The sequence below is a fragment of the Lissotriton helveticus genome, chromosome 10 (genome assembly GCF_964261635.1).
Source record: "Lissotriton helveticus chromosome 10, aLisHel1.1, whole genome shotgun sequence".
Classification (NCBI taxonomy): domain Eukaryota; kingdom Metazoa; phylum Chordata; class Amphibia; order Caudata; family Salamandridae; genus Lissotriton; species Lissotriton helveticus.
In genome coordinates this window covers 732,186,064-732,199,178 of record NC_136071.1, presented here as the reverse complement: position 1 = coordinate 732,199,178, position 13,115 = coordinate 732,186,064, and the positions used below count along the sequence as shown (strand labels likewise).

Genomic DNA, 13,115 nt, shown 5'->3' with positions numbered 1-13,115 from the left:
GTGCATTTAATAACCTTCACTTGTAGGCATGGCTGCCTAAAATGGCCTAAAGGCCCGTGTTAGTGCAATGTGAAAACACTAATAAAGGAGTATTGGCAAAGCTACAAGATTACATTTTTGTAATACTCAGATAGTGAGAGCATACAATTTACTCGCTATAATCTGAAGAGCTTCCATTACACAATGGCTTACAAGCAGTAATGTACATTGGGGATGGTTGCAAGTGGCATTGGAAAGGTTGGGCTTCTCCGTGGTGAGACTCGCAAGAAGTTGCACTAATACTTGAGTGAAGAGCGTTGGGTGACTACCAGTTGCCTTAAGCATGTAGTAAGAGGAGGTAGTCCACCGGAAAAAAACTACCTTCTTAGGTTGCATTGTCTTCTGTGTTGTGCCAGACTCTACCTTTGATGTCACTAGATGGCATGCAGTGCTTTTTTGCTAAAAATTCAAGAGGTGCACGCATTTGTCTCGCTACCGATGACTCCTGGGCAGATCCGGCACTAGTAAAAAACTGAGGTTGCTGAAGTGCAGTGCTCTTCTACAACACCACAAAACCACCACTGCTCTTCAGCTGGCCAAGTTCCTATATGTGTCCTCAGATCATGTCACAGTCTGCGCAAAGGTGGTGCAAAATTAACACTCCAAGCCTTCAACTGTACAAAATCAAAGCATCCATCTGCTTACCGTGTTTGAGCACAGATGGCACAGGATGTTGTTTTCCCTGCCACTGTCCTTAAATGTTCAGCACCCACCACAATTAGGGCTTGATTATGAGTTTGGCGGACAGGGTTATGCCATCACAAACGTGACGGGTATCCCGTCCGCTTTATTGCAATTCCATTGTAACCCAGGGAACTCGTAACACGGTGGATGGGATATCCGTGACGGAATACCCCATCTGCCAAGATCGCAATTAAACCCTCAATGTTTGTGTCGGTTCCTACTCCGCTATTAGCTTCAAGTTCTCCAACTAAATAAATGGTTGTTCAAGAGAACAGAATCGGTCGGTGAGCTGCCCCTAGTATTGTATTGTCCACGGTCTTGGTTGTTTTAAATCTGATCTGTTCCCTGACTGAGTCGGGTCTCAACACGACTGCATGCAGGGTCCATCTGTCATCGCTCGCTCCATAGACCGTGTCTAATATCTGTCATCAGGAAAGTTGTTAATTACCCCTTCAAGGCTTTAACTATACCTAATCTCCAGGATATTGCATTAATCCTCTTTAGATGGCAGGGGCTGTCATTCTGCTGGCTATAAACAAGTGATTCAACCCTGCAAAAGGATGAGGCTGGTTTCTTCTGATAAACGTAGCATCATAACAATAAATGGCCTTGCATGTGACCTTACATGCACTGTTTAGATAAGTCACTCTTGACAGCATGAGGAAACGTACCATAAGCACAGCTGTGTGTGTGATGAACACCCAACAGTAAATGTTACCTCATCCGCATCTTTATGACGTGCCAGTCTGTGGTGCAGTAAAATACATGAAGGAACACACTTGCTAAACACAGGATCTTAATAGAGTTTTCCATTTGGAAGTCTATTCTTTGCATATCACATAGCATCCTATGGAGACATCTCCATTGTTACTCAATTGAGAGCTTACGCGGAACAACAGAAGCAGAATACTCTGTGACAGAATCCCACATGCGATATATTATCACCCATCAGAAGCTTGCTTCAAAAAATACTATTAATACAAACATATTTCCCAAATTGGCCAAAACCGAAAAGCTGCAGGAGGGTTTTTCCAAAACTATACGAAACGCACCCAAATACAGTGTCAAATAACAGGTCAGTGAGAATCCCAGAAACATTAAGTGCACTCACGACGATTGTGAAATGGCTACAGGACCCTTTAGAAATGCTTTCTACAAATGTACCTGACAAACCTGTGGTCATTCTCTATCACAGAGCGCCCAATTTAAGAGCACCTGTCGGAGCTGCCCTAAAGTCAGGAGTCTGTTGCCATGACTCTGTAAGGTATAGCTTATGTGAATACCTCTTACAACCCATTAGAAAATGGACTGAGGCTGCTATCCAGTTAAAGGGCCTCTGCATGGAAAACGAGCTGAGAGCTGCCAATGGGCGCACATTGTCTGACAAAATGGGGAAGGAAACTTTTAACAATGGTGCAAGGGCAAGCAATATTGACTACCTACTCGTCCCGCTTAGGATGTGGTCTATGCTCCTGGACATGGAAGTGGTGACTCACATTGAAAGTGACCATAACCCTTTGAGTGCAAAGTTTAATCTGGGTATCCATATAGAGGTTGATCCTCATGTAGGGCACTCCTACTTGGACTTGGTCATGGCAAATGATGAGCGCCACCTTAACCCCTTCCACACTCATGACGAGCTGGGCTCGTCATGCAGTAGCCTCCCAGCACGCTCATGACGAGCCCAGCTCGTCATGAATAATGGGTTTTTGCATATTCCAGCACAGGGCTGGAACTCATCGAGCATCGATGTGGTTAAATGGTGCCAAGTCATAGAGCATCAGGAAATAATAAGTAATATCGAAGGGGACCTAGAAGGAGCTCTAAAGTCTATGGAGGAAGTCATCAAAAATGGATCTCCCCCTTATCTTTTATTAGAGGCACACAATAGGCTCTTTATAAAATTGAAAACCTACTTCTGTAAATCCAGCTTAGGAAATAGAAGAATTCAAACCAAAAAAACAGAAAGTTGGTATGACTGCTCCTGTCGGCAAGCTAGGAGAGAGTAAATGTAAATGTAAATGTAAATGTGTTGAACTTGTAAAGCGCACAGCTGCCCGTAAGCGTCCCGGCGCTTGCTTAGGGAACCCGTCCTGGTATTCCCCTGTGAGAAACCCCAGCAGGGTGTCTACAAGGTGAAAGCCAGGCATCCCGCCGCGAGGGGCCGTAGTGGAGATTAAGCAAGCTATTGCCCAGAGTCGCAGAGTGTGACCCCATGAGTTGAGTAGGCACCAGAGCGAGAATTGTCGAGTCCGTGGAATTTTGAGCCCGAGACCCGCCAAGGCAGGGAATCGAACCCTGGTCCACGGTCGATCTCAGCTTCCCAGTCTGCCGCCTCTAACCACTGAGCCACGCTTCTCCACAAATCCTAGCCCTAAAATCCAAAGATATGGGTACAATAAGATCGGCTCGTGCAAATTACAGGCTTAAGCAAAATATTGCTAAAAGGGCTTGGGAAGAGGGCCTGTGGCAGGATCTGAAACTGGCATGCTCCGCCAAGAATCCCAAACTTTTTTGGGAAATTTTTAAATGGGATAGGGGAGGATATCGAGAAAATCCCCATAATAATGTAGATCTTAATTCTTGGGTTGACTACTTTAAGCCCCAATATGCTGCTATTGCTGATGGTAAGAGTGAAGAAGCTTTTGTCCATACTGTGTATAAGGAGCCTATCTTTTCCCAGAGTGAAGTGGATAGGGCATTGGACCAGGTCACTGAGGGCCGTGCTACAGGCATGGATTGTGTCCCCGCTGACTTATTTCTGAACAACAGGGGGCGCTGGCGATTATATATTTTGTATTTGGCAAATGCCATAGCCCAAGGGATGGAGGTGCCTATCTCATGGAAAGGGGCAGAAATAGTGCCGGTGTATAAAAAGGGTGATAAGTCGCTCGCAGCCAACTATAGACCTATAGGTCTAATTGACTGTTTACAAAAAATTATGGGACGGTTAATTTTGGACAGAATCCAGACCTGGATGGATAATGACAACATTTTGAGTCACCTTCAGGCTGGTTTCCACCCAAAAACAAGTACCATAGACCAGGTCTTCCGGTTTATCATGTTATACTGGCGTACCGTGGTCCTGGAAAAGGGCACCTTGTATGCCGTTTTTGTTGATTTAAAGGCGGCTTTCGACCTGGTCCCTAGCAATATACTATGGAAAGTCCTAGCGGAGATGGGGATGGCACCTGAACTACTGAGTCTGATTGTCCGCCTGCATGAGGACACCTTCGCTCGGGTTCGTTGGGGTCGCCAGGGGGAGGTTACGGAACCCTTTCCGGTGGAGCGTGGAGTGAGGCAAGGATGCGTCATGGCACCAACCTTATTCTCGCTCTTCGTGAATGGGGTTGCGGATATCCTCTCCCTGGTCCCGACTCATGCCCCTGCGATGTCTGGCGAGCAGGTCCCGATCCTCATGTTCGCGGACGACACGCTCATTATTGCAAAGACTCCAAGTGGACTCCAGCAAGCATTAAAGCGGTTTGAAGTTTTTTGTTTGAATAGGGGCCTAGAAATAAACATGGGAAAAACCAAGTATATGGTCCTGACTGGCCGTAAAATGTGCGGGTCTATTAGACCCTTCAAAGGGGTGATCAACATGAACGATTCCCCCCTGGAGCGGGTAGACGCCTTCACCTATTTGGGTGTTACCCTTCAGAAAGACTTGGGGTGGTCTAGCCAATTGGACATTTCGGTGCTAAAACTCCCCCAGCAGGCAGGTATCCTTTTGAGAAAATTTACTTCCTTAACAACAAAGCCTATTAGCCCCTTATTGGAAGTATACGGGATGAAGGTTTTAGGTTCGGCCCTTTATGGAGCCGAACTTTGGGGTTTCGAAGATCTAAGAAACCTAACGCTAGCAGAAAATCAATTTCTACGGAAAGCTACTAGCGTTCCTATAAGTACCCCGTTAAAACCATTAATGTGGGATCTTGGAAAAAAGGCAGTCCAAGATCTTGCCTTTCTGCGGCCATTACTCTACTGGCGCCGTTTATGGACCACAGAAGAATTACAGCACTATGCCCAGGGACTAAGGGAGATAATGGATAAAGACCCATGCCATAGAATACACTGGCTGAAGGCCATTAGATCAATACTCTTCAAACTGGGAATGAGGGAACTATGGGAGGATCCGGAAAATGCCCAATTCCCCTGTAAAAAATCATTAAAAGAAAAGTATTGGGGGATGGTGATTGCTGAAGAGAGGTCCGAGGGTCTCCACACGCACTTAACTGGTCGTTTTATGGATATTAAAGCCTATCCACATCTGGAACAATATTGGGACATTATTGGTAAACAACAGGATAGAAAGCTTTATTTTCAGCTTAGGGTAGGATCACTACCAATAAGAACCTTCACAGTAAAATGGGCAGAAAATAATGGTAATGACAGATGTCCCAAGTGTGGGGAGGAACAAGAGTCATTAAGTCATTTTCTATTCTTTTGTCCTTTGTATATTGGCCCCAGAGCGATGTGGATCAAGCCTATATGTAAACTCCTTGGGATACATAAGCATGATGAGGCTCTGAGAATTTTAGCTACAGACCCGACGCCCAGAATTGCTGTTGATGTGGCTAAATTCTTGAGATGGGCTTGGGTAATCCGCACAAAACACATAGCGGTAACTATATAAAGACTAAGCTGTATTCGCCTATGTATATTGGGGGTAACTCTCGAGATTTTTTGTGCAATCCTCCTTTAGATAAATGTATACTGACGAAATGATTTTAGACTTTTTAATTGTAATTCGACAATAGTCTATTGTAGTTTAATACCTTTTTAAATATTTATTGTATGGTTTTTAAATTGTCTTTTTATTAACATTTGTATATTTTATGTATACTTTTATGACTTAATTGTCGAATAAAGTTTGTAAAAGGGCAAAGGAATACCTCTTCCAAATCTTTGCAGCCATTATTTTGTTTCTAGGAAGAACTTATGGTAGACCTTAACGTTCCCTGGGTGCCATCTAGTGTCATTTATATGACTATTTGCCAACACCAACACTGTATAAAACAATATGCAGACCAAACAATTGTTAGAATAGCGATCTGCCAATTTTTATGTATGCAAAAATAGGGCCTGTTCGAAACGTTCTTCGAAATGTAGATATAAATTTAACTGAAAAAAGCAAAAGAGGGATGGGTGGAATGTTTGGATTAATTGGAGCCTTTGGCCGTTACTCTGGGCCTCATTCCCGGCAGTTGTTTGTTTACTTACTGTGCCACTACAGACCAGAATCAACCAGACGCAAATCAGCCATTGTCTTATTGTATATGGAGCATTCCAGCCAAAGCTGTAATGGCACAGTGAGCAAATAAAGGACGGATGGGAATGTGGTCCAGAGCAATTATCAGTAGCTGAGGACAATTCAGGCATTAACCCATCACGTTTTCCTCACCTTTTAATTAACTCCATCTTATTTTTTTTTAACGTTTGTTGTTTTGAACAAGTGAATATAGTAATAGTTGCACTCCATTTCTTGTGGTCTAGCTTGACAGCATAGTTATAGCCAGACAATTTTATGAAACTCACTAGAGAGGAGGTTTTGTTCCGCCCACATGTTGGGAGCCAGATGTACATGTTTTGATTGGGCAGAAGTTTGTGCTTCCACAAAAAAGTGCTTGCTGTCTACACAGCTGCAACCATTTTGTTTATTTGTCCAGCTGCCTGAGCTTGAACTTTCAAGGGCACACACATGATATTGTAATGCTAATAAAGGGACTTAGAGATCTGAAAATTAATGGTGTTTTCTCTCTGGCAGCTCAGATGGAAAGAGAGTGGTCATTAACCTACGTGGATGTTTACGTCTGGCTTGAAAGTGCAACTGTCATATGACCTTTTAATCTTAACCAATATTATTCTTAAGTTCTTTTCTTCCACCTAGAGAAAAGCCATACAACATTCATGTACAACAGACCTATTTGCATTGCCTATGCTTGTTCACATCTGAGCGGTTTGTTGCTACATGTACATTTCTTGGGAGTTTCTTGTTACTAAGCTACTTAGCACTGTAGATTTGAAATTTGAAAAATCAGGGTTCTTTCCAAGGGTTTTAGTTGAAGAACCCTGTAGTACATTGCTAACGTTTTCAAAAAAGCTCTCAGTAAAGCTCCGAGTAGAACCAAAGTGTCGTTTGCTGCTCCACTCAGCCACTTATTTTTTTTACCACAGTCATGTCTGTCACATTACATCACCGTATAACACTGAGCTGCCCGCATGCTATTGTGGAATGATTGACCTTCTGAGTTTGCAATAATCTGAAGTTCATCTAATAATCATGACAGTTAAAAGTTGTAAGATTACAACCAATTTATTAGTAACAAATTTGTTTACGAGAAAACTTTAGAGATGTTCACCTGGGGACCTCCAATAATGAACATTTAACCTGAAGCAGAAAGGGGCAGCTATTAAGTGGTGGAGTTATATTAGTTGTTGATGAGAGTTTGACTTAAATATCAAAACCATAGAATGTTGGTTAGATAACTTTTTATTAGTGTGTTTATAAACGAGAGGCTTAGTATTTATGCAGTCATACTCGTGCAAATTATGCACCAGGAGCCTGAGTCACCAAAGTTGTTGCACACCGTTTTAATTTGGTGCACAATAAAAAGCGTTTTTTGCTAGCATGAACACTTGTCTTGTGTCATAGAATTGAGGTCTCGGAAAAATTAATATTTTGAGAAATTCCTAAAGTGATACATTGTGTCCATTTGGATGCCTAGTGTGAGTTAGAGCACAGACATTTCTAGGGAAATGGAAAGGAAGGGGCTCATTAGTAATGTGAACACCTACAAAGTCATAGCGCTCTGGATAATCGGAGACATGCTTTTCCGCTACCAGTTTGTTCACCAATTTTTCAGTGACAATGCCACAGCACCCCTATAATGTCAGGCAGTGTGAGACAAGGCATTTCGCCACGTAGAATATATTTTTCATGAGAAGTAAAACAAAATGTTGCCTGTACAAATACACCCTTCCTTCTCCTAAGGTTACTTTTATGGCTGGGGCACACTGTGAACAAATCCACAAATGTAAGACTAAAGCATAAAGAATAGGCCTGAAAATTCACTTGCATTGAATTCTTGGGATGTAATTGAATCCCCTAAAATGCCGAAATCTATGCACACTGTAAGAGGGGCAGGGCCAGCCCTACATTAAAGGTACTGCAGGAAGCTGCTACAGTGCACCCCTACAAATAGCCTCTAGAGGGGGCAATATTGCGTCACAAAAAGGTGTTGCGGCGAGGGGAGAAGGATCACAAATAGCCTCCAGAGGGCGCCAGATTGTAACAGATAGCGTCAAAACAGACCTTGTTATTAGTGAATGAAGCATCTGAAGGTCTGTACATGGTTTTTGCCTGAGGCAAAAAAACCTCTTTCATCTATGCGGCAGGTGGAAACCTTCACATGAATATGTCAATGGTTCTAAGCGAGTTGCACAGTAAAAGGTTATTTCTATTGAAAGGTACTCGGCGCCTATTCTTGAAAAATATCCAATTATTTTTAATGAAGCCTCAACTGTTGGGTGTAAACCGTGTAGTAAATCCAAATACCCTTCCTTAGAAACCCTTTCCATGGCACCAGGAAACAGTTTGACAGATGTTTACCCTACTGCATATATATATATATATATATATATATATATATATATATATATATATATATATATATATATATATATATATATATATATATATACAGATGTTTACCCTACTGCCTATATTTGGGTTGCTGTTCTGTGAAGAAGTGAATTGTGTAGCTGGTGTTCTTGTGTATCAAAGGCTATGCGAACAGACCTGTCCTTAACAGCTCTAACTTATTGTAATGTTACAACCGATAAAGCTTATCTTTCAAAGGGTGAAAGGATTTTTTACTTGTTATTGCGGTACTTTGTTATTGCGGTACTTTGTTATTGCGGTGTATTTGTTCGGCACTCGGGGAGCCCCGGCTCGCAGTCGTGGGATAGAGCGTGGGGATGACAGTGTGTGGGGTTGACAAGTGGCTATTGTTGCCTTGCTAGTAGAAAGTGCTTTTGCTTTGTTTAAAATAAAATACATTTCTCGTGACTGAAAATAACCTGTGACAGTTGTATTCTGAATTGTTCAAAGAAATGACAAACATATAGACAATAGTGATGTGTAAAAGAGCTCAACTGATGCTTAATGTATATGGGGGAAAAATAGCAACTCTATTATGCTCAGACCTTTATCCTGCTCCCGCCAGATCACATATGCAGCGCATATGGGCGCAAGGAATGGTTACACTGTATTTCCGCATATGGCCTTCCACCCAGGCCAGGATTAAGGTTCCGAGGAGTCTTTACACAGGGGGTTATGGGCAAGCAGCTATGGGCCTCCGATAGGCCATATGCTTCTGAGAGATTATGCCTTTTGTAACCACCTGTTACCCCCGCTAAAAACCTGCCAAGTGATGTGTATGAATGCCATAAACGATTGCCATCAAGGTAGATTAAGCCGAACACCCCGGGCCTGGAAGCCATGTCAGAGTGTGTAACACGCCAAGAGATAGACGTGTTTACTGGTTTGGACTCTGGTGTTTGTGTGAGAACATCTGGCAAACTATCACTGTATACAGATGCCCACCTGTTTGGAATAACACGCTTTTACACCACATAAATCTTGCAACACCTCGCCATGCCTATTATTTCATTCCAATGTGGTATTCTTTATTTTTATCTAGCAGATATCTTGTTTTTTTTACTAACAACTCTTAAAACATGGTGTGCAAAGTTTCTTTTTTTGTATTTTCTTGATCTGGCAGTAGCTCCCAGAGTAGAATTGCTAAAGTATCTGTTTGACTGGTGCCTGTAAGGAGTGGTACCCTCAGTGATGCTTGCTCTAATAGATAATTCTTCCTGACATCCATCAGGCGCAAGCCTTCTGTATAATCCATTGTTAATTAACCTAATGCACGTCCAATCATTTGTGCAAGCCGAGTTTTAGCAGCGTATCAGAATAGGATCTTCTCCAATTAATCAGACGGGCTTCTTTGCCTCCAGTGTCTGCCCGTGGTTCGGTTGTGTGGGTGGTGTGACCTGTTGTTGCCCGTTCTTTCCTATGTTGTGTTAACGAGGTGATGCCTGTTCATGGCACCGGAGACCATTAAGCAAATGAAACGCATTTACCTAAAGCGTTTTATTGATTGCCCATTTTTTGTTCTTCGACAGGTGACATCACGCAGAAAGGGTATGAAAAGAAAAGATCAAAATTAATTGGAGCCTATTTACCCCAGCCGCCAGGTATGTACATGTTTTCCCTTTTAACTTGTGGCGGGGTTTTGGGGGCTCCTTGCTGCTTGAGACTGCGCCGCTCGCTGTTGCATCTGCGCGAAAGGACCAGATTAAACTCGTAGCCGAAGTAACTCGGCGGCTAAGAAGGCGCATTGATTTTCCATTTTCAGGCCATTCATGCATAAGTATGCCTGGTATTGAGTGGTGGGACGGCGCCCGCGCTGCACTGTAAACCGAGCTATTTTTATATTTGATAAGCCGTGTGGTAATTGGAAACGAGACGCTGCTTGCCTCCATCCCTGGCCGCCTGCACTTGACTTCATTATGTAATGCTGATGTGCGCGCGTCGTATGGACCAAGCGCTGCTGGGATATATTTAGTGTCATATTGTCTCCTTCTGCAAAGGCACAAGCGAACTGTTTCCAAGACACGTTTGTTACAATCGCGATGCATTTAGGGTAAAACAAACGCAGCCCAACTGATTCTGTAGCCACATATGTACATGATAGAATTACACTCTACGGCAACTGCTAGTCTGAAGAGCTATTTATAGTTATCCCACGTCTTGTCCTTGAGAATCCTAAATCTCCCCGGGTTTTTGTGAGTGCTTATCCCGCAGTTCTTTTTTGTGTGAACCATGCAAAGTCAACCATCAGAGATGATGACTCTTTAGGACCTCCTTACATTACGTTCTGAGACCGTATCAGGTAGGGTGTCTGTTGTGGTAACCCAGTTAGTATTGGTGGTCTTGACTAGCTGTCACTGTTCTGGAGCAACTTGCATAGATGGATTTACATTCTTGTTTTACATTCTTGTTTTGAAACAGACATGTTTTGGGACAGGGTGAAGTGTGGGGTCTCCAGGATCAGGGTACTGTTGCTTCGCACTAATCTTAACGTTTTGGGCTCGATCTGCTTTTTATCGTAGGTTAACTAACCTAAATAATTAATCTGTATGCAAAGTAAACCATCTTAAAAGTATATCTGGTTTCTGGAGGGAGATAGTGTAGTGGCCATAGGATTAAAGTGGTGTGGCTTGAGTGGATTGCCTTGATGACTGGAAGAGAGATCCTGAACCATCGCTATGAGTGGGATCACATTGATATGGTTATTTTGCCAGTCATATTGGTTTCCGGACTTTGAAATACATTGCTGATGTCATTGGCTGATATGCATTTTTAGGTCTCGCCTGGGCAGTGCTTGCACTGTCGCTTTGAGATCTGCTGTATTCAGGTATGGACTTTATACTCCGCCCATTTTCTGCCCCTCTTACATGTCTCTTTACTCTCTAGGTTTCATTAACAGTTAGTGAGCACTATTTAGTTAATTAATGTCTTGCGGAAACAGGCATGACATGCTGCACGGGTGGCCACCGCATTTACTTTTGTAGAAATCATGGCACGGCACGCTTTTGCTTTAAACATCTGAAGCTAAAGCGTGGCATGCCACCATTGCTACAATAGCCCATTGACACATAAAAAAAAGCAGTGCGGACTCTGCATTTGTCTTTATTTACTTTTGTAGCAATCTCGACATGCTGTGCTTTAGCTTTAAACATCTGAAGCTAAAGCACGGCGTGCCGCAATTGTAAAAAAAAGAAAATAAATAGGAAAAAAAGGCAAACGCCCACCGCATTTCTTTTCCATTTCTTTACTTTTGTACCAATTGCTGCTCGCCACGCTTTAGCATTGAACATCTGAAGCTAAAGTGTGGCATGCCACCATTCCTACAAAAGTCAATAAATAGAAAAAAAAATGGCGGGAGGCAGCCGCATTTTTTCCATTTATTTACTTTTGTAGCAATGGCAGTCAGTATGCTGCGCTTTCGTTTTAAACATCTTAAGCTAAAGCATGGCGTGCCGCGATTGCTTCAAAAGTAAATACATAGAAAAAAAATATGGCAGACGCACAACTTTTTTGTCTATCTGTTTAATTATGTAGCAATTCGCAGAACGCCGCGCTTTAGCTTTAAACATCTGAAGCTAAAGCGCGGCGTGCCACAATTTCTACAAAAGTAAATAAAAAAGGCAGACCGTCACCGCATTTCTTTTCCATTTATTTAATTTTTACCAATCACGGCACGCAGCGCTTTTGCTTTAAACATCTGAAGCTAAAGTGCGGCATTAGGCAAATGGCTTTCTGCAGTCTTTTCTTACTCCTGCGCAGTGTTACATCTTCCTCCGTCCTGCACGCCGGAATTTCAGTGTGTGCATCATGGATTGTAGTGAGTTTGAGCAAGACAACAGCCGCAGCAGCAGGCTAAGCTCTACTGTGCTATGTGTGTGTCTGCAAGCCCTGTTGCTTGGGAATAAATAAGGCGGGCCTGGACCCGGTCCAGGGGGTGAGTTGTATTCTTCATTGTTCAAGGGTTCAGTACCTTATATGGCAAATAGAGGTCCACAGGGACACCATGTAACAGGCAAAGGTACTGCACCTTTCCTTACTTCATGGATTTTCTTTTATTAGTTATGCTACAGCCAAGATATTTTCTGCTAAAAGATTCTAACAAACATTCTCATTTGCAGCACCAATAGCTCTAAATGTAACGAATGCGCGACCTATTGCATTGCAAATGCTTATTTTTAAAATTAGACTTACTATATGATGTGATTGGAGTCTCCTGTTAAAAGACTAGGCACTCGTCTGTTTGGCATTCAATTAAATCTGGTACTGGAGTGGACTGTATACGGGCTTGACTGTAAAAACATAATAGGATTCTTGGGAGCAGTGGGAACAGTTTGTGCAATTAATTTACCTGAACAAGATATTTATTGGAGAAGTTGTTTTTGTTGCAGGATCTTTCTACAAAAGCATTTTTTGTAGGAGACGTTTATTGCATAGAGAAGGTTTTTTGGGAATCCTTTTTAGGTCGAGCCTGACCAGTGCATGCGCTGCTCTGCGAGATATGCTGCATTTGAGTATGGACTTGAAGCCCCTCACACTCTCCGCTCATATTTGTCATTGGCTTGTCATTGTCCTTCGTAAATGCTTGCTTATGATTTCTTAATAGGCTGGTTAGTCCCTCCTTAGTACCGCTTTGTATTCATTTGTAACCTCCCATGAGGATTAGTCCTTTTACTTCCTTCTGTTACAGGGTATGTCTTATTTAGTCTGGAAGCACTATTTCATTTAATGGGTT

At 42.6% G+C, this 13,115-nt stretch overlaps 1 protein-coding gene across 9 annotated transcripts in view; it reads left to right on the top strand.

Moving 5' to 3' along the window:
- Positions 1–13,115, top strand: part of DIP2C (DIP2 acetate--CoA ligase C (putative)) — a 1,026,208-nt gene that overhangs the window by 458,975 nt on the left and 554,118 nt on the right. For all 9 annotated transcript variants that reach the window (XM_078663289.1, XM_078663292.1, XM_078663288.1 and 6 more), the window contains one exon: positions 9,916–9,987. In XM_078663289.1, coding sequence (XP_078519415.1) covers positions 9,916–9,987 — 72 coding nt within the window. The remainder of the gene's footprint in view (positions 1–9,915; positions 9,988–13,115) is intronic.